The sequence below is a fragment of the Gymnodraco acuticeps genome, unplaced genomic scaffold (genome assembly GCF_902827175.1).
Source record: "Gymnodraco acuticeps unplaced genomic scaffold, fGymAcu1.1, whole genome shotgun sequence".
NCBI lineage: Eukaryota > Metazoa > Chordata > Actinopteri > Perciformes > Bathydraconidae > Gymnodraco > Gymnodraco acuticeps.
The window spans coordinates 3,415,618-3,438,175 of NW_022990235.1; the positions used below are offsets into that span (position 1 = coordinate 3,415,618).

Sequence of the window (22,558 nt, forward strand, 5' to 3'; positions counted from 1 at the left end):
AAAATGGTAAATTATGAGGGATTAAAAAATAACAGGATAACAATATCTGAGCAATACTTAACAAAAGCATCTCTTTACAGTTGCATAAACCCACTGTGACCTCATTCCCTGAATAAAACTTGTCTCCACATACTGGCCACAGAGGATGTTGCCAAAGACTTTGTGCACATGACTGAGGAAGGCTAGGTAGGTTTTCTTTTTCATTTTGGTTTATGAGCTACAAGTCTTGATGGATATCAGAACTCTGCGTGTCCTGGTTTAGAGTCAGAGCTTCATCATCATCGTCCTCTGGCTGCTGTGAAACCAGCTGCTGGTAGCGAGCCTGCCGCTGGTAATCCGGGTCGATGTTGATCCATTTATTTGCAACCCACTTAGTGCCCTGGGTGACCATGCACCCTCCATGCAGAGCGTATTCATCCTGCTCTCCTACCCAACCTTTTGAGAGAGAAAAAATAATAATTTAACTCAACAAGCCATTCAGATTTCGCTCCGCTCCCCCCACAAGTTATGAACCTGAAAATGAGCATGATAAATCCTTTAATGTTGATGAGCATGATTTTATCATGTCTGTTTTTTAGGGCTCACACTGATGTTCTGGTTACAAAACTGCTTTGTCATGATAGGTTGACAAAGATAATGAAATTTTATTCTTGTAGCTAACACCTGAGTTTATTAGTTTTACTAGAAATCAACCATAGTGCACTCAGACTTTGTATTCTTACAGTTTGTAGCTGTCTTTCTAGATAACCTTTAATCTTTACAACACCAATTTTTTATCTGAACACTTTGACTCCAGTTAATATGTTTACTCTAATTTTGTGCCACCAAATTGTGATACTTACATGTGAATTGCCAAGATGTATGACATTTAAAATACAGTTTTAGGATTTACTGTAGGCTGGCCAATCGTTTTGACTAAATATCTCTGCAACTATTGGATTGAGTGTGACAACACTTTGATGACCCTCAGGCCTTTTTATCTGGTGTAATGATCAGGTCAGAGTTTTCAATTAATCAGTGACATAAACAGAAATTCATGTTTTCTAGACAGTGTATCCTAATGAATTTGGTGATCCTCTGACTTGTAATCTAGTGCTACAATGAGGCTAATGTGTCAAATTCAAATGACTGAATCAGCTGTATTGTGTGTTTAGTGCTAAATGGCTAATGCTAACACGTTTGGATTGTCCTGATGAACGTTAGCATAGAGACATTAGCATTTACCTAGCATTTAACATTTGAAGAGCTGCGATCTGAGCTGAGGACTGAAAGTCTTGTTTACTTTTCAATAATATTGTGTAAGGTTTTGAAAACTATTTGTCAACAGACTTTACCTTTTGATATTTGCGCTGGCATGTGTATACTGGAAAATTGTTAATTTAAAATAAAATTCTAAATGTGCTCTTAAATTGATTGAAATGAGTGTTTGCTGATTAGCATCTTTATTGCCACATAATGTTAAAAAGTGTGATTTTTAATGGGAATCCTACCTTTTCCATCCGAAAGATAGTTGTACCAGAAAACAGCTGTCCCTTTGGAAGGTTTCACCCTCAGGTTACTCTTGTCACAATTCCTTCTGGTGTCCAAAAGGTCCACATCATTCTGTATGAGGGACTAAAATACACACTAAACTCAGTGACACAGTTTTCTGAACGTCCAAGCCTTGCACTCACTGCCAAACATGTGAGTTAACACAGATATGAAAGACATGCACAGTATGTACACAATACTTTTCCAAGGCTCTCCCTACACATTTCAAGGCCCACACACAATTACCCACCACTTCATCATAGGTCCTGTTGTCTGCCACAGGGAATGCGGTCTCCCCGCCCCCCTCAACAGAGTTCAGGTAGAAGAGAACTGTGATGTACCTAGGTGTGCAACACAGATTTAAATTGACACACACACATTTGGTGCAAACAAACAAACACATACTGTACAAACACTTTGTAAGCAGTAGACGAGCACACACATTTTTCCCAAGTTAAATCCCACAAACTACCATGCAGGCTTTCAACATGGAGTTTAGTAATCACACTGCACAGATTAATTCAGATCTGGTTGGCCTACACACTGTTGTCTCACCTGCAAGACGTCTCGAAAGGAGTGGAGATGTTGGCCGCGAGACGTGTGTGCGTGCAGGCAGTTTCAGGATACACAGGGCCGCTGTCATGGTGGGCATGGTAGTGTCCTCCCTGCTCATACCGAACCACCTGTAGCGGCTCACTGAGGTCCACTAATGAGGGAGGGAGCCGAGTGAGGCGAGTCACCCTGTGTTAGAGAAAGGTGAAGAAAAAATATGTTAAAATTGTTATTTGTGATAACCCAGTTATTACAGGAATAGACTTGCTTACTTTGTCTTGATGTCTTGGAGGACCTGGTGTGCTCCTTTGCCCTGATACAGCCACGTGTGTCTGCTGTTCCTCACCAGCTGACTCCTCTTCACCCCTCGCTGCAGCAGGAAGCGCTGGAAGGCATCGTTGCTCAGAAGCCTGAACTCTTCTAGACTCAGCAAACCTGTCCAGGATATGTGAATGCACATATCAACCTGATGCCTTGGGTACGTTTTAATTTCATGCATCATTGACACTTAGCGTTGAAAATCCTGGGAATATTCAAAGTGGAAACTTCAATTTGTATTCACTGGAATAAATGGAAATATAGGGTTATTTGCTGAGGCTCTTTCTGTTAGGTCAAATGCAGATAAAACAAACCTTTAATCAAATCATTAGTATAATAATCCTTATAATAGAAATTAAAACAATAATATTGTTGAATTCTATTTAAATAAGTTGACTAATTTAACAATGAGGTAAAAAAGAAATCTAAAACTAATATGGAAATAGATATATTTCTGTAAAACAAGTGCAGTTTCTTTGCCCAATTTTTACCATCGCCATCCTTGTCAGCTTTGAGACCAGTATAGATTTCTCGCAGATTCTCCGGTGTGAGCCAGATGCCGTCCCTTACTCGAGAATGGGTCAGTATCTGTTGGAGGCATGATAGTGAAGACAGGATGAGTTAACTCTGAACCAAAAACTAGTGCATGTCATACATTAATACAGAACATGCCCACGATCCACAAACAGACATACACCTCATGAAGCTGCAACTGTCCATCTTGGTTGATATCAAGAAGGTTGAAGATCTCGTCTGGACTGAGGTTGAGCTCCTTAGCCAGCTCTTCCTGACCCTCCTGCACCATCAGTTGACTCTCCATTAGACCCTTTAGCTGTGCAAGCTGCATCACAACACGGCACTCATCATCCGACAAAAACCCAGGGATCTCTGCAGACAAACACAGAGACAAATAAAGTTACACACAGACTACTCTTGGGTTAAAAAAAGATAAAACATCATTGCTTTTATAAAGTAGTATTCAAAACCTTTCTCCACTTGAAGGATTTGCTAATTAGTCACCTTTAAAATATTTTTTTAAACCTGTCCTTTGTGACATTTCTTGTTTCGTTTAAGGGTTTATTCGAGAAAATAATCAGCATTTAATTGACACTCAAAATGATAGTTTATTTTATTAAAAACAATGCAGACCCATGATGCCTGGCGTAAACAATAACACAAACATTAGAACAGTTATATAACCCTACTGTATAGTTGATCTATGTTTGTTATACCACTACATGCCACTAATAAAGAGAACAAAAAATGTAAATAAAAACAGTTGAGTATACTAAATGTTTTTACTTAAAAACGTTTGTGCCATCTTTACTTCAGCACATCTAAAAACTTAATTTGTATGTTTTATATTGTTAGTTTATATCTGTCAGCTATAAGCCCTTAATTGCAGTAGTTGCCTCAGGACCTAATTGACATATGTTATATTGCATATGACCTCAGCATGCACATAACTGTTAATAGGTTATGTGTTTGGGGGTGGAGAGTGTTATGAATGCATGTTTGATTTGAGGAGAAGAAAAATAAGCCTCTTTTGCCACTGAAGCTTTATATATAGGCCTACCTCTATGCAATGAAGGCTCATGTGGGTGTGCTGCAAATTTGTTTTGATACACGGGTGCTTTGTTTCTTACCAAAAAGCAGAGGTTTCATACTCAAAGTCCTCATTTCATGCACTTTGTTTTGCATCAGTGACACCTTTTGGACGTGTCCCACCTGAGAGATAGATCAGAGAAGTGATGTAGTGCTGCTACAGTGTTTAAGAGAGAAACACACAGATGAAAGAGTGGGATTGATGCAAACATGTTCACATTACTCACCCTAATCCCCTCGATCCTTGTCAGAGAACTGACGCGCAGAAACTCGGGCTTTGATGGCGGACGTGGCGACTCGGGCTGCTGCTGGTTGCTGCTCGGAGCATCACGACCCTGGCTGGTATCTTCCTGCCCGCTATTGTAGTGCACGTAAAACAGCAGTGCAATAACATTGATGATGTATACATGAAAAAACACCATCACTACTACGAAGTAGGAGCGGGAGCACACGCCGGTCTTGTTGCAAGTGGGGCGGTCGGAGTGCGGCCGGAGCGGCAAGGTCGCGCTCTCGGACGGTGTCGTGTCCTCAGCATCTGATGCTTCCTGGTTGTCGCTCATTTTCCCGAAATTCAAGGAGACGATACTTCCCCAGCAGCAAAATACATGCAACTACTCAAACGATGTAATGAGCATCTGGTTGTTTCTTAAAGGTAGCAGATGTGCAGACTGACAGTTTGATTAAAAAAAGAAAGCCAGTTCCTCCGCTGCACTGAAAAAAAACATGGAGCATTCATGACAATACACGTTCTCGTTTAAGATGAAGAGTCCACTATCATTGGCTATGTGTCGTTGTGCTTTTGGTCCACAGACAGCAGCAGGCTCGAACAGTGTTGTTTACTCTGCAGCAGTCCCAGTCAGCAGCGGGAGCAAAGCGCACTGCGCATCCAAAAACACAGCGGAGCGCTTCTCATAAACCTGATCCAGCATCAACAGAGTACGATGATTACCCTTTAAGATAAAAATAAACACGACCTGTGAACATAAACTACAAAACACCACGGCTGTGCAGCATATTCTACTATTTACGACCGAGCTCCGTTGTTCACATCAACAGTCTGCCGACTGTGCAATACTGACCTCTGGTGAACTAAACAAATAATACACCACCTCTCTACTCTCTCTCATACATTTTGAATCTCTAGAAACAAAATATGATATATTGTAACAATATAGATCCAATTTGTAAGGAAACCATGTTAGTTCACACAGTTACACATTTAGCAATAATGATTCATTTCTTCTTTTTATTATCTTTTATTGTGTTTTAACTTGTTGTTGTATTCTTTTTTAATTTTGCATTAACTACTGTGGTTTGCCCTAGGGGCATGTTAGAGAAAGGATTACAAAAACAAACTTTTGATCATATTTCCGAAATATGTAGCAAATATGGACAAAAATAGTTGTCACTTCCGGTGACCATCTTAGTTTCGCTCAAAGTGTGCAACTTCCGAGTGTCCTAGACAGCCAGTGAAAGAGCTTCAACGATGCCGACATATCTGTTAAACCCGAGAGATTCCGGTACCGGGGCCCTCCCTCAACATCTTGCAGGAAACAGTGGCATCTTAACATTGAATAAACTATGAATGTTTTATATCCATGTAACGGGAAGAAACTCATTTAACTGATCATTTTAAAAAAATGTTCTCCAAAAAAACCCCCACAATGCTAACGCTGAGCCTCTAAATTAGCAACGAGTTAAAAATGCTAACAGATTACTGCACCGAAACTCACTCATAAAACCTTATTATTTATCCTTTCTGCACATCGAACCCATCGTGAGATGACACAGAATCGATGGGTACAGACATTATCACTCCATGATTAGAACTCGCGATTTTATAAACAAAAACAGACATCAAAACATGTGGCGCTAGGTAGCTAAAAACGCTAACATGGTTTACCTGTGTCGTTGTCTGGTCAAAAGTGGTCTTCAATGGCATTAAAACGATAAAAACGCTGCTGAAGTTAATCCATAGGTTAATCCAATGTGTCTTGGTCCCTTTGAAATGATTTCTGATAATCCATAGCAATAAACCTGCTTTTTCCGTTTCCAGATGTCACTGATGCAAACCTGAAAGCGCAAAGCTATGGAAGCAAACAAGAGACAGAAGTATTCGAATTGTATTAGACACCGAATTTATAGCATTGAAAATAATTACTTTGAAAATCATGAATCTGAATTTTTTTTGCTCCGAATTTATCTATGTGAAATAAAAATGTGAAAATTCAAGTTAAAAAAATTCGAATGTTCAAATTCAGATCCCAAAAATTCAAGTGAAAAAAATTCGACGTCAAATATTTTGGTGTTTAAAATTCGATGTCAAAAAATTCGGTGTGTAAAATTCGACGTCAAAAATTGCGATGCAGCCTCATCCGGGCTACTCAGACAGGATAAGCAATCGAGCCCTAATGCAATCAAACCGATTTATGGCCTATCAGAGCCAAGCGGCAAACCCCGGGACAGTGCGGTGAAGCCCAATGCTGCAAACTATAGGCGATGGATGCAGATGGGAGCAATTCACGTAGACCCTTTGTTAAAATGTCCAACTTAACATCAGAAAATGAACATGTTTCTAGCCTGGATCTACAAAAACATATTCTGTATATAGTTAGATTCCCCCTTCATGACAACGGGACTGCTGCTCCTAGCTCCTCTGTCTCACGGTTAGCTCCGTGATGCTACAGCGGCTCAGCGCATGAGGAGAACACTACTTGAACTCGGCCGTGTTTGTTGTGTTGGCTCCTGGTGGACTATTCGTCCTGCAAATATAGGATTTATCTGCGGTTGAAACAGACCGTCCATGAATGCATTTTCTTCGGTAAGTCAACCCTGCGTACTTTATGTTATGTTACTGGTGTTTTTATTAAGCTAACGTTAATGAATGTTTAGAGTTGGGTTAGCATTTGAGCAATCGTAGCTCCATCTGTGCTAACGATGCTATGCGTAGCATCCAAGAGTGTAAAACATTAAGTGGGATGCTACTGTATACCAAAAGGCTTCTGTGCGAGGTTGCTAAAATAAGGTCATCCTTGTACGTTAGATAGTTAGTTTGCTATTTAGGTTACTGTATGCATTGTTAAGGTTCATTTAAATTCGCTATGCTCTACTATAGCATACAATAGACTAGCTAACTTCAACGTATTGTTGAAGAGAGGCTTAGTGTATATTAAATCAACCTCACAATGAAATGTGTGTATCTTTAAAATATGAACGTCACATTTCAAGATGGTCCAGAAATAACGCTCCCTTAGATATTGTAATATGGTTTGTTGAACTGGAGTTATTTATTGCAGCTAACCGCCTATCCGACGAACGACCCAAACATTGTTGTTTTTAATATTATTACCAATGCCTCTTTTAATTGTATTATCATCACACTTGAGAAACAGCCTTATCGTGGCTGTACAACGGAACATGTAACTTAATTCCTGCATTTAAGGACGATGAATAGCGTAGTCAATGCTTTAGTGACAAGGAAATGATTTGTTTAAATATTATATATGACGTTATCTGTGACTTCAGTGGAAATTAAGCTTATCCATTGCATTGCATTTGTTCAATAGGTTTGTGTCTTACCCTTACGTGTGTGATGCATATGAATATGGCATTTGAAAACAAATTAATTTGACTGACTCATGAAAACCTCATCCAAAGTAACAGTAAAATAAAAAGGACCTACACAATAATACTCAATCAAACTGATACAGTATAAGGACTGTGATATCCAGCAATTTCTGAAGTATAACAATAAGATTATGACCTGTTTTTAAAAGAAGATAAAAAGTAGTTTGCATGTAAAGAAGTCTTTAACCCACGCATGTAACTTTACATCTGTTTGTTCAAAGTGTCCTTAAGGTGATCCAGACAGGCTGGACCAGAGGAGGAGAGACAGATCTGGACTCCTAGCAGCAGAGAACTTCAGCACGGATTCCAAGGTACACCTTTTTCATGCTTTACAAAGAATGCATAAAGTAATGACTCTAATACACTGATATACATGCCATTAAACATGACTGAGTGAATACTAGATCACCCACACATCAGTGATGTTGAGTGGACTTTCTTAGCAAAAGGTTACATTTACATTTTACCAAGCAACATCACTTTTTTGTTCAACTTTCACATTTCAATGTATTTAAAGATCAAATGCAAAGCTTCCAAATATGCTACATTTTTATAGAAATGTTGTTTTTAAGACTGCCTGTATTTAAAAAAAAATTTAAATCGAGATAATACACCCGAAAAAAAGCTTTTTATTGATACAAAACTTGACCCAAAGCCGTCTGAATTTCTGACATGACCTTCCCAGCAGCCTCCGCGCGCGTGACGTCATACATGCCAAACAGTCTCTGGACCAAACATCCCGACTCGGCAGTCTCGGTCACAAGTTTTTCGACAAGAAAACTGAATTAACATGGGTTATTGTTGTGCTTTTTGTTGTACGAACGGTGCGGGATCTGGGAGAGTTTTTCATGTATTTCCCAAAGACCAAATCATCCGCAAAAAATGGATTTAGTTAGTGAATCGTGTTGGATGGCAACCGACAAAATGGAGCAGGTTGTGTTCTGATCACTTCGCGTGTGATGCATACGAGGTTGATCCTGCTATCATCAAGTCTGTTGGTGCAGAAGCATAAATAGCACGTCGGAGGCTGAAACCCGGAGCCGTCCCCTCCATATTTCAGCACAAGAAACCACTGAAAGAACGAAAGAGCCGGGCGATGCAGAAACGACAAAGAATTGAGGTAAACAACTTTTGATTAGATTTCAAAGCGCACGGAGCACAGCAGATAACGCAGATAACGGAATTGCAGTTGTATTAAGTTTTATTGCTTATAGAGGTGGGCACCGTTAGATTATGTGTCTTTACGATCATAAACAATGTGTTGGATGTGGAGCTAGGATAAGTAATAAGGGAACTAGGAGTGATTTTCGGTGCAGTAAAAGGTTAGCATTTTTCGCTCGGGGCTAATTCACTGTTAGCATTGTAGTTTGTCCGCAGCTCATTCATCGCTCCTCCACTCATAACGGAAAAGTGTGAACAATATGCATTATGATAGGGATTAAATCCACTATTATTCCTCCTGCCACAATTAAAAATGCCCCCCGTGCAATTAAAAGTGACTGTGAGCACTTAGAAAACCCAACATTCTTCTAATCACTTCATTAGGCCATTGCATCAAAAAAGCCCTCGAACTTGGCGAACTTTAATCATCACCATCAGCACTTTCATCGGTGATATCAGGTGACGTTTCCTTGTATTTCCTCTTCGACATCAGAGGCTCGTAGAGATAGGGTTGGATGTCGACAACATACTCCAGATATTGGGTGGCCTCCAACTCAGAATCAGACATGATAAGCCGGGTGGAAATATGTTAGGCATTGAACAAATTCCCATCCACCTCGTCCTTGTGAGGTGAGTCCGCCTGGACTTTATTTTTCTAATCCTCTCTAAAAAGGTCAAATTTCACTTGTTTTGCATCAATCTTGATACAGGGTACTTATTATATGTTATAGTTTGGATTCCTAAAGCTTTTAGTCTATAGTCTACTCAGAATCAGACATGATAGACGAAACTAGTTGTACTATCGGCGGAAGCCGCTGTGATTGATAAGCCAGGTGGAAATATGTTTGGCACATCTGACGTCACACGCCGCCATCTTGCGGAGGAGCGGCGGAGAAAATAAATCGTCAGACTTGGTGTTGGGGGTTGAACAAAATTAATATCGCGCATTGCCAGACTCATATTATCTCCGATTTTAATACTGCAATATCTTAGATAGTGTTGTAGCTATATGATTTCGATTGTACTGGCAATTATACAAAAAGCTTTGCATTTGATCTTTAAGGCAAATATTATTGAACATAGTGAGAGCTGCGACCCTTTGTCTTTCAGTGAGACAACCGGACAGAGCAAGCTTCTACAGTTGCACTAAGTTTTGATAACAGTTAAATATTATTTTAATAATACATTTATTTCAATGTTGATGAATTTAAAACGGTTTATTCATAATCTGATTATCTTTGCAGTACACTGTTGGATTTAAAAAACACATTAAAATAAAAAAAATCATTATATTTATGAACAAACAAACACACCTCTTTCTTAAATAACACACTTGCTCTGCAATAATATGTTTCTTGATATTTCTGTTAGGAAAGGACACGCCTGAGAGACAGGACTGCTTCACCATGTTCTCTTTCTCTGAGGGTCCAGAAGAACATCCAAGAGGGAAAGGAGAAGCTGATGTTATGAGATTTAAGAGCAGTACAGGACATTCACTAAGAGACACTTGTATTGTAACACAAAGACCTGCACACTGAATAGTTTTCTAGTCTAACAGGAACTTCATTTGTGTTGTTTTGTGTTTTACGTTGCACCTCAGAGACAGTGTGATTATTGTCAGGCCTATAAAGTTTGGCAAAAAAAAAAAGTCAGCTGATCAAATGCATTTGCCTCACTTTATGAGCTTCACATCACTTGTGCCTTGTCCCGCCGAGTTTGCAACGTCACAAATAAATGGTGCCAATCTTCATTCAGATGTGAATGTGTAATCTAACATTTTCAGCAAGAATAACGGACAAAAGGAGTGCAAATACAATTTATTGAAATGTGAACTAAAAGTTATCAAGCATGAACCATCACCATTTTTTAAAAATAAAAACGAAATAATATACATAAGTTACACTAAATGTTAATCTGTTAATTGACAGGCTAGGCCTGTGCAGGTGGTAACAGCTATGCCCAGCATGGGCTAAGTTCTGTAGGTGGTGCAGGTCCTCCTCCATCAGGTCTGGTCCTCCTCCCTCAGGCCTGCAGGGAAAGACCCTCAGCCCTCTCTGGCCAACGCAACAGACAGGACGTTCATAAAGCTGAGGTTTCCCCCAAAGTCTCTAATCATCCATCCTGTGAATATGAGAGGGGAACAAATAGTGTAATACAGGGTTCGTACGGTCATTGAAAACCTGGAAAAGTCATGGAAATTCAAAATGCAAATTCCAGGCCCTGGAAAAGTTATGGAAAACAATATTTTTCCCAAAGTTTTGGAAAAGTCATGGAAATGTAACTGTGTAACATGTAACCGAGTAGTCACTGTGGCACAGACTGAGCCGCTGGTGAACAGCTGTTAGAACAGGCCGTTCAAGTGTTCAGAGCAGAGCGGCAGAGCGTGATGTGCACTGAAAAGTTTTTCTGTCGCAATATTATTTAAGGAATCGTTGAGCGAGCGAGCGAGCTAGCTAGCTAGCTAGCTAGCATACATTGTCACTATCTGCTAACGTTAGCTTTAGCCTTCGTTTTCTAATAGTTTTTTTCATAGGCTATAAACAGAGGTGGTATAAATATAGATATTGTGCTAGAGGAAAAGTAGAAGTACTCAGGTATTGTACTTGAGTAAAAGTAGAAGTACTCAGATATTGTACTTGAGTAAAAGTAGAAGTACCAGAGTGTAGGAATACTCTATCACAGTAAAAGTCCTGCATTCAAAATGTTCCTCAAGTGAAAGTAGAAAGTATTCTCATCAAAATATAGTGAAAGTAGCGACAGTAAAAGTAGTGATTGAGCAGATTGGTCCATTTCAGAATAATATATATATAGGTTTTTATAATGATTGATCTTGAAAGTGTTCTCAAAGCTGGTAAAGGTGCAGCTAGTTTGAAGGACTTTGTATACTGCAGGGTAGCTTGTGAATTTACTCCAGGTGGAACTAAAGTCTGATTTAACACTTGATTAGATTTCACATCATTCATCCACATCTGTAAAGTAACTAAAGGGATTAAATACATGTAGTGGAGGAAAAGTACACCATGTACCTCTGAACTGTAGAGGAGTAGAAGTACACAGTAGCAAAACATTGAAATACTTAAATAAAGTACAAGTATCTCAAAATTGTACCCACGTATAGTACTTGTTGAGTTTATGAACTTAGTTACTTTACACCAGTGGCTATAAAGATAGAAAGACTAAGCCTTGCACAGAGGCATGAAAATACATTTTCAAATGCTCAACAGCCAGAATTATAAACTGACTGCTACACAATTAAAATAAATGCTTTTATATATTTCTATTAGATGTGACTTTTTGGCGTTTCTGTTATTATTACCTGCTGCTTTAGTTGTTCTGACTGCTAAAATCCTCTGTTCCTCATTTTAAAGCCGATATTCCGTGGGGTCGGGGGGCTCGGATCCTTGTCACCTTTTTCATACCTGATGAGTTTGCCTCCCTGACTGCAGTTGCTTCAGCGTGTAGAAGCTAGTAAGCCTACTATTTGATTTGTTTTAGATAGGCACTACATGTTTCATATGCAGACCTTATTTTCCTGTTCCATGTTCAAATAAACCATTTTCAGTGGTAATTTTTTTTTTGTCATGGAAAATTAGGTAAAGGTCATGGAAAAGTCATTGAAAATCATTGGTGAAAAAGTGTATGAACCCTGGTAATAGATGCTTTGGACAATAATAAATATAAAGTTAACTGTTGAGTTGCTCAGTTTTTTAGATTGACAGGGTTTAATAACACAAACAAAAGGAGAGAAATAAAGATTGGTCTTTCAATACATTGTGTTGATCTTGTCTTTTGAATTGTTTGTCTGAAGTCAAGTAGCTAGAACTGTTACTTATAGTTTGAATGATACAGTCTGGTTATAATGTGTGGAGGAGGCATCACAGGTAAGAGCACCATTTGTTGTGTTCCATCCACAACAAATTGATGTGTGTATTTATTTATCTACTATTTCTTGAATTATTACTGTCAGTCCAAAACAAGAGATTTTGTTTTGGTAACATTTAAAAAAAAAAAAAACATCTCTTTTTCACTACACTATCTTGAATACTTTAGTTTTTACGTCACTACATTTATCTAACAGCTTTAACATTGTAAAGGTGTCACTTCGGACTAATGACAGCATGTCCTACTCAGCCCTAGAGTCTCTAGGGCTCTGGTCCTACTATTTTGAGAGTTTGAACAAACCAGACCTTCATCTATTAATGTAGAAAATAGTTGGCACATTACACCATTATGAAAGTAATAATTAGTTAGCTCATTGTTCAAAATGAGCTCCAACTACAACAGTTAAGTCAACTCGTGCATCGGTAATAACAATAAATCAAATGATATAATATAATAGTATAACTTGTGTCTACTTTAGCAACACTTTCCTAATTATACTAGCATACTTTTACTAAAGTAACATTAACATGTTTAAATGCAGGGCTTTTGTAAGAGAGTATTTCGTATAGTGTAGCATGGTCTACTTGACTTATCTAACCGAAGTGATCGTTACGTTACTTTGCAAACCGTCACCCCCAACCAACCAACCCCCACACACACACACACACATACGGAAGAGGATTAGGGCCACATAAAAAAAAAATTTGTGAGGATTTGAAAAAAATATTATTATTTTTTGTTCTGAGAAAAAAGTCAGAATTCTGACTTTAATCTCAGAATTCTGACTTTAATCTCAGAATTCTGACTTTTTTCTCGGGGGAAAAAAATATTTTTTTTTTGGGAGAAAAAAAGTCAGAATTCTGACTTTAATCTCAGAATTCTGACTTTTTTCTCGGAAAAAAAATAATATTTTTTTATTGGGAGAAAAAAAGTCAGAATTCTGACTTTAATCTCAGAATTCTGACTTTAATCTCAGAATTCTGACTTTTTTCTCAGAACAAAAAAAAATAAAATTATTTGGGAGAAAAAAGTCAGAAATACCGGTAACTGTCGAACCAGCTTCACTGCGATTTACACATTGCAGTAGGCAACAATGGAGGACGTGAGTGAATTTCTGCGCGCCAGAGGGGTCCAAGAGGAAACCATATTGCAAATGGAAGAACAAAAGGTGAGTTATAAATATATAAGTCTGTTTTGGGCGTTCGTAAAAACAACGAAAAGGCGTTAGAATATGAAATGCAGACATTGATGAGCTAGCAGCAAGTGCATTAGTTTATATGCTATGGCTCCCCCCCATCTAATTCAGTAAATAATGGTTTAGTTCGTTGACACGCAAGTTTGTGCTTGTTGGAACAGTGGCGACTAACCAAGAGCAACAGCCTGGTGGTTTTCATGTTTCTGTAGAGAAGATTTCATTAAGTGTGTTTAACAAGGCAGCTAGCAGCTAGCTGACAATCAGAAGGCTATTAACCATCAAAATGATCAACATCTCAAACATCATCTCGTCTAGAATGGAGTAAGACAGTTGTGGTTGTGGCCCACAACCACAACTGTCTTACTCCATTCTAGACTTGTTTCATAAAATGCGTATTTTTTTACTATATATATATATATATATATATATATATATATATATATATATATATGCCTATATATACGCATTTTATGAAACAAGTTAGTGAGGTTAACAGTAAGAATGTTTAACACTTTCTGGCTTTAAATTAAAGGTAGGATTTGTGTTCCTGCATATAAAGTGTTCCTGATAAATAAGATCCGTACTCCGTAATGGACACTTTTACTGAGCATATACTGTGTAAAATAGGAAGAAGAGTCTTAACCTTACAATATTTAAACAATATATTTTCTTTTCTTTTTTGCAGATTAAAAGCAACGTTATTGTCTGATGTACAATTCAACTGCCATATTACAACCCCTCCTACGAATACCAAATTGTCCTCTTTATATTCTGCATTACATCAGTTTGCTGCGCTGCTCACAACAATGCCTGCAGAGCCAGATTTGGATGACTTAATTAAACTATACTTCAGACTTTCCCTAAGTAACAAAGAAATACTTGCTATTTTGGCACACACTAATCACATTGTAATTAGTGTCCGAACATTAAAGAGAATTTGTAAAAGACTTAACCTGTTCAGGAGGAAGAACCAGTCTGACTTGGAGGAAGTGCTAGCTTTTGTACAGCATGAGATCATGACTAATGGACAGATGCAGGGATACCGTTGGCTTCATCTCCGTGCAATTCAACAGGGCCTTGTTGTGTCACAAGATAGCATAAGACGCATCATCAAACTGGTTGATCCACAAGGTGTGGAATTAAGACGAGCCCACCGCTTGAGAAGACGTCAGTACAGATGCAGAGGGCCAAATGCACTTTGGCACATGGATGGTTATGATAAACTAAAGCCCTATGGCATTGCCATCAACGGCTGTATAGATGGTTTTAGCCGCTATGTGTTATGGATGGAAGCCTATATCACAAACAGTGATCCTAAAGTAGTTGCAAGTTACTTTATCAAAACAGTTTCAGGTATAGGTGGATGTCCAGAGAGGATTCGTGCAGACAGGGGCACGGAAAATGTTTCTGTTGAAGAAATGCAGATGTTTTTGCGAAGGAACCACCCAGACAGTTTTGCTGGGGAGAGAAGTTTCCTTTATGGAAGAAGCACAGCAAACCAGCGCATTGAAGGATGGTGGGGTATACTCCGCAAACAGAGTGCGCAGTTCTGGATGAACCTGTTCCAAACTCTCCAGGAAGATGGCCACTTCACAGGAGACTTTTTGGACAAAAGTCTTATCCAATTCTGTTACCTTAATCTTGTTCAGGTAAAATATTTTATTTATTTCTGAGATTAGTCATTAATAAAAGTAGTATGAGTAATAATAATATTATAATTCACTATGTTCGTGGACATTGCAGCAACCTCAGCCTCCATCTAGACAGGTAGAAGTTATGTCCGAAAGCTTCTTAAGACATGTCGTCTACATTTACTGTGCTTTTTTTCTATGCAGGATGAACTTGATGAAGTGGTCAACACCTGGAATTCCCACAAAATCAGACCAAGATCAACTGATGACACAGCATCTGGTCGGCCAGTGATTATGTACTCATTCCCAGAGTTGCACAGTGCTGAGGATAGACTCAAACCTATTGCCATGGAGGAGGTCAATTTGTGTATGTTAGAGTGTACTCCCAAAGGCCAGTTTCCGTGCGATGAAACTGTTTTTGAACTGTGTTGTCTACTCATGGCGGAAAACGGATGGGATGATCCAGCAGATCCATTTGCTGCAGCTGATCTATACATCCTGTTACGAGATGAAATACGACGACAAGTATTTGATTAATGGTACATGTAGCGTACATGTCATTATGCAAAACACAAAATACTGTTCAGGACAAAACTGACCTTAAAAAATAAGTAATTATTTAGTCAAAAATGTATCAATAAAAATCATAGTCAATGGTATTTCATGTATTCCTTAAATGTTTGTCTCTCAACACTATTTTCATTTTTCTTTACAGCTTTTCAACAGTTTTTTTTTAATGGTAGCCTACTGTATGTATGGGCCAAATCTTTGTTACATGTTTCTACATTGTATACACAAATAATGTACCATGTGTTACACAATGGTAACAACTGATTGCTAATTTTCACTCAGTTGCCAGATTATTTCATGTGCGCTCTAAAAACAGTAAGGGACCAGTCATTAATATTGCCATGTAGTTTGCTGCAACTGAGAAGGCCTTGCTTACACTGGACAAACTTCCTCCTTTAAGAAAGGATAACAACGCCATTCGCTGACATAACAAACCTGCTAGTGCCATTTATTGGTGAATACAAACATCACTTTAGAATGACTTATTGATTGCCACATGCATACAATAATGAACATGTTAATTTTTCAGTATAACTCCATTGTTTTTACTAAAAATGTCTGATCACATTCTTGCAAAAGTGTAAGCACAAATTGAATGATTTAAGCAATAGATACATCGTTCACACCTTTTTGCATAACACATTAATTAAATGGATCAGATTGTCTTTATGCAGTAACACATTTTATTTATTTCAATTACTTATATTTCAAAATGTGGTTACATTTATGTATTCTCGGAACTCAATGAAACAATTTAGCCGTAATAACTTGAGGTGAACAGACTTTGGGAAGCTTGGTTGTGAGTTCATACTAATAGGAGCACATTTGATCCAATGCTGATACAATGAGTATGTCAGTGCAGTATTCATCATATGTTCTCAGTATTGATATACATCAGTCTTTTACCTGTATCACCATAACATTACAACCTAGTGTTGGCAAAAATAAACAATTAACTTTATTAAGACAATAAAGGATACCATTTCTAGACAATTAAATACACATTTGTAAAAAAGGCATCAAGAACTCAAAGCATAGATAAACAGAATGGTAGTGTTCTTAATGAATTTTCAATTATTTTATCATTGTTTTTAATGCCACATGACTAATTAAATTCTCACATTAGTGTCAAATATGAATTACTATAAGATATTTTAGAGAAGTCTTGGAACAACTATTGTAAAGCTTATTTATTCAATCACTTTATACCCATAAGAATAGGAAACTTTATCAACATTCAATTGAAGCCCTGCATACAAATGTGGTGTAAGAAAATACATTTGATTCACAATGTAACCTTAACTTACATTTCAATGTTAAAAGTAACATTTAACAAAACATGAGAATTCCGCACAAGGATGACCGGAAAATTACAGCCCTTTTGCTTTGCTTTTTTTTTTTAATTATTGGTTGATCCACAAGATGTGAAATATAGAAACGGAACAAATATCTGCCTGTAATGTGCCAGTGCAATAACAATTATTAAAGTATCCAAAAATAAAAGATAGGTTTTGTTGCACACAACAATGCCTGCAAAACAGATGTTGAGACTTAATACAATTTACCTTCAGAATGTCTTTCAGTATCAAAGCAATACTTGCAATCTTAGTAAAAAGCAAACAATTGTAATCATAACTTCTCATAACTGAGATAACTGGTAGAAGACTAGTTCAGTCTGTTTATATGCACATCTGAGAGGTGTGTGTGTGTGTGTGTGTGTGTGTGTGTGTGTATAGGGAAAGTGTGTATGTGTATCTACTTGTTTAGAAGAACCAACCAGTCCACCACTTGAAACTTTAACAAGACATTTGGAATCAAGGCAATGTGACACCTGAGGAAACACTTGATCATACAACATTTTAAGCATTATTTTTAAGATTATGTCTTAATTACTTTTTACACTAGTATAAAATATGTTCTAAATAAACAAGATGTGAAATATAGAAACGGAACAAATATCTTAAAAATAATGCTTAAAATGTTGTATGATCAAATGTTTCCTCAGGTGTCACATTGCCTTGATTCCAAATGTCTTGTTAAAGTTTCAAGTGGTGGACTGGTTGGTTCTTCTAAACAAGTAGATACACACACACACACACACACACACACACACACACACACACCTCTCAGATGTGCATATAAACAGACTGAACTAGTCTTCTACCAGTTATCTTAGTTATGAGAAGTTATGATTACAATTGTTTGCTTTTTACTAGGATTGCAAGTATTGCTTTGATACTGAAAGACATTCTGAAGGTAAATTGTATTAAGTCTCAACATCTGTTTTGCAGGCATTGTTGTGTGCAACAAAACCTATTTTTTATTTTTGGATACTTTAATAATTGTTATTGCACTGGCACATGTCTTAATTACTTTTTACACTAGTATAAAATATGTTCTAAATAAACAAGTATGCTTTGAACAAGGCACTTGCTTTGCAACTTTATATTCCAGTCAATGGTCAGATAAGGGGTTAGTTACACATTCATGCTTTTACACAAGTTATTCACCTGGGTAAGTGGCATATCATTTTACAATTTACACAAAAAGTAAGAGGGAGCAAACAGTACATTGTATTTTACAACTGTCTGTTTCCATATAAGAACAATGAAGCATGCCACTGTTCTTGTTTGAATCCTTAAACATCTTAGCAGTATTAAAAGGTCTTGAATTACATGAACAAATTACATTTCTGTCAAGTCAGGTTTGTGTTCTGCAACTGGAGAATAATAGTCAATATGCAAGTTTGTTGTAGTTTGTGAACACACCACCAAGTTTGTGTAGTGAAAGATGGGCTCCCTTCTGGCCAGCTGGACTTCTCTATAACTATTAAAGGTCCTGGTGAAGTGCTTCCCAAATATACAGTATAGCACACCATTACTTGCAATTCTGCACAACTACTTCGAACATGAAAAACTCTTAACAGTTTGGATTGGTTTGGTTATTGTTGTTGGAGTCTAAACAATGTCCATAACCCACACATTGCTCTCAAGAACTGCATTGAATTCTGAACGGAAATCTGGGAAGTTCTCATAGCTGTCAGCTATGTGCAGAATATTCCCACATGTGTGTGCAATCGGTCTTCTTGTGAACTCTGTCATTTTCTCAAATCCCACGTAGATGCTGTCTGTCACAATGAGATCAGATCCTGTGCAGAACCGTAGAAACTTCTGAAGTTTACTCTCATCTAGCTCTCTGATGAATCTTTTCAGATGATTTGCTACCTCTTTTTGGTTTGTAGTCAAATCAACATCAAATTTCAGTAGTTTGCAGACTTTTTTTGTGGTGGGTTGCAGGTCAGACAACAACTTAGTCAGTGCCTCTGGACTGAGGTTGAGATGTTGATGGTTAATCTCCCTCCAGCAGTCAATAACGAACATTGGTTTTTGGACCATCTCTTTGTGGGCAATTTCTTCAATTATTTTAGGAAGATTCTCTGCGCTGACTTTCCTTCTACAGCCATAGCTGTCGAGAACCTCCAAAAGGTCATCAGTGTCAACTGCAGTGAAATCAGTCAGCGCTTGCATCAAAACTTCACGTTCTTGGCTGCTCACAAATTGCATAAAATATGCTTTGAGGTCACTGTACACATTATCAAACAGCACCTGTTCAAGGAAAGGCAGTGAAAGTTTGTTTGGGAAATATTCACAATCTTGGTAACCTTTCAAAAGGATTCTTCCAATTGCCTTCCATGTTTCAGCAGGAAAATCATGGCGAATGTAGGGCACTTTAACTGTTGTCCCAAGTGTGCATCTCTCATAGAATTCTTGCCAGAAGCAGCTGAGAACATCCCTCAGTACCCCAGAACCACTGCCTGCTTCTTCCTTGTTATCTGGGAGAATGCGCCTCACATTCAATGATTTGTTTAAAATCTCTGCATCAGAAAAGGCAGTAATCATGTCAGCTAGGGTGTTTGCATGATGTACAGTGATTGTTAGTTGTTTCTCTGCCTCAAGTGGACTGGCGGGGACAGGAACATTCTCAAATATGAGTGTGTCTTCTTCATCTTCCTCGATGCCGAAATGAGGACCAAAGGTGATTTCAGGATCACTAGAAATGTTTAGTGATCGCTGTATGTCGTCCAAAACAATAATGACATCTGTGTAGTCGTCATTTTCACCCGAGACAAGATTAAACTCAGAAGTCTCTTCAACTGTGTCGCTGTCAGCGTTTGCAGAAGGTTTTCGCTTTGTGGCAATGTAAAATCGCAACATTGTCATTTGCACAGTTTCGTACATTGTGCTAATTGAAGGGCATGTTTCAGCTGTAAGGCAGTTTTGTTTAAAATCCCACACCTCAAAGTCGAACTCTGATTCAGGTCCTTTAGGTGATATTCCATCAGGAAAAAATAGTGTCTTTCCTGTTTCAAGGATTTCATTCAAACCAGCATTAGTTGATAGTTTAATTTTTCTAGTGCCACCTCCTTGTTTTGCCCTTACTTGTTTGGTTGTGTTAGTGTCATTGTGAATCCAGCCTATTTCAATATTTCTTGTGGCTTTCAGCTTCTTTGTCTGTGTTTTTCTTGTTTCTGTACCTGATGCGTTTCCTTGAGAACTTTCCGATCTCACTGTCATTTTTTCCCTCAGTCTTTCATAAAGGCCTTTTTTTCGCTTTGATGTGGGCCTTTTACTTCTACAATGATTAAAGATGGCTATTCGGTCTCCGTAGGAGGGGATGTATTTTTGAAGAGTGGCATCATCCATAAGACCAATGACGTCGCTGTCAATCTGCAAAGAAGAAAGAAAAGAAAACACAATGAAGTTTGTGCACATTGTATAACTATTGTCAACCCTTGTACATCGTTATATATAGATATATACTATTTTGCCATTTCGCAGACCAAATCAGTCCTGTTCATAATACAAAACATTCATTAATTTTCAGAATATTAACCCTTAAAAAGCCAGTTTTTGCCATGATGGTACTGTTGTCACTTTATTAGAAAAAAACAGAAACTACTAGTTTCCCTGGTTACCCTAAAGTTTATAACCTTCACATAAGTATAACCCTTAAAAGTGTTTTTAAAGTGGATTATTACAGCCGGAGACTCGCAACGGCGGTGGACTTTCACAGCACCGCTGCACCGGACCTGCCGGAGCCACCAGAGCCTCGCAACGGCGGGTGTTTGCGGCGGCGGATGCGGTACCGGCGCTGTGAAAGTCCACGGCCCACCTATGCCAGAGCCAGCGGCCCACCAACGGCGGCTTTCAGTAACGTTAACGTTAGAGACTGACATGATACGCAGCGATACTAGATACAATTACCAACACTGTCCTGCTGTTTTAATCTCCTTCAGACAGTACAGCAGGATTCATATTCATATGCTGATAATTCTGTGATTGTGGGATACAAGGACAATGGCCCAAACCCCTGTGGTAACAATGCTACAGTACCGAGAGGGGTTTTACTGGGCGAATTTTGGGAATATAATTAGCAACTGCCTCCTTGCGTTGTACTTTGACCACTGATCTCTAAACTGTTACAGGCAAAAATAATTTGAAGTAATGATGGCAAACAAAAAGAAGTTTGGGCGATATGTATTTCCCATGGTTTTTCCCCGCCAGGCTGGTGAGCGGTAGCTGTCAGGCTCTCAGCTAGCTGCTAGCTGCCTTGTTAAACACACTTAATGAAATCTTCTCTACAGAAACATGAAAACCACCAGGCTGTTGCTCTTGGTTAGTCGCCACTGTTCCAACAAGCACAAACTTGCGTGTCAACGAACTAAACCATTATTTACTGAATTAGATGGGGGGAGCCATAGCATATAAGCTAATGCACTTGCTGCTAGCTCATCAATGTCTGCATTTCATATTCTAACGCCTTTTCGTTGTTTTTACGAACGCCCAAAACACACTTATATATTTATAACTCACCTTTTGTTCTTCCATTTGCAATATGGTTTCCTCTTGGACCCCTCTGGCGCGCAGAAATTCACTCACGTCCTCCATTGTTGCCTACTGCAATGTGTAAATCGCAGTGAAGCTGGTTCGACAGTTACCGGTATTTCTGACTTTTTTCTCCCAAATAATTTTATTTTTTTTTGTTCTGAGAAAAAAGTCAGAATTCTGAGATTAAAGTCAGAATTCTGAGATTAAAGTCAGAATTCTGACTTTTTTTCTCCCAAAAAAAATATTTTTTTTTTTTCCGAGAAAAAAGTCAGAATTCTGAGATTAAAGTCAGAATTCTGAGATTAAAGTCAGAATTCTGACTTTTTTCTCAGAACAAAAAATAATAATATTTTTTTCAAATCCTCACAAAAAAATTTTTTATGTGGCCCTAATCCTCTTCCGTACACACACACACGTTGTGATTCACTTCAATTAATGGTAACGGAGCTTGCTAACAGCAAGGCACAAGGCTACTTCACTCATTTAGCTAGCTAATGTAAGATACAAATGCTGTCGAGCCCTCACTGCTTCTAAAATAAAGAGCACAAACTGACTACTTACCCGAGCGGCGAGCCCCGCTGTTCTCCGTCATTTTTCTC

At 38.2% G+C, this 22,558-nt stretch overlaps 2 protein-coding genes across 3 annotated transcripts; one reads left to right on the plus strand and one right to left on the minus strand.

Moving 5' to 3' along the window:
- Positions 1-149: 149 nt before the first annotated feature.
- p4htm (prolyl 4-hydroxylase, transmembrane (endoplasmic reticulum)) lies at positions 150-5,046 on the minus strand. Its single transcript, XM_034219191.1, has 9 exons — positions 4,233-5,046; positions 4,047-4,128; positions 3,098-3,288; positions 2,892-2,988; positions 2,355-2,517; positions 2,086-2,271; positions 1,781-1,871; positions 1,491-1,614; positions 150-435 (listed from the first exon to the last, which is right to left on the minus strand). The coding sequence occupies exons 1-9, from the start codon at positions 4,563-4,565 to the stop codon at positions 218-220; spliced, it is 1,485 nt and encodes a 494-aa protein (XP_034075082.1). The 5' UTR covers positions 4,566-5,046; the 3' UTR covers positions 150-217.
- An 8,635-nt stretch (positions 5,047-13,681) lies between these two features.
- LOC117548050 lies at positions 13,682-17,098 on the plus strand. Of its 2 annotated transcripts, XM_034218987.1 has the most exons (3): positions 13,682-13,843; positions 14,556-15,519; positions 15,706-17,098. In XM_034218987.1, exons 2-3 carry the CDS (start codon positions 14,677-14,679, stop codon positions 16,036-16,038), a joined length of 1,176 nt encoding a protein of 391 aa, XP_034074878.1. In that variant the 5' UTR covers positions 13,682-13,843; positions 14,556-14,676; the 3' UTR covers positions 16,039-17,098. The 2 variants fall into 2 exon arrangements, with proteins under 2 accessions (XP_034074878.1, XP_034074877.1); XM_034218986.1 differs by lacking the exon at positions 13,682-13,843 and having other exon boundaries at positions 14,321-15,519.
- Positions 17,099-22,558: the final 5,460 nt, after the last annotated feature.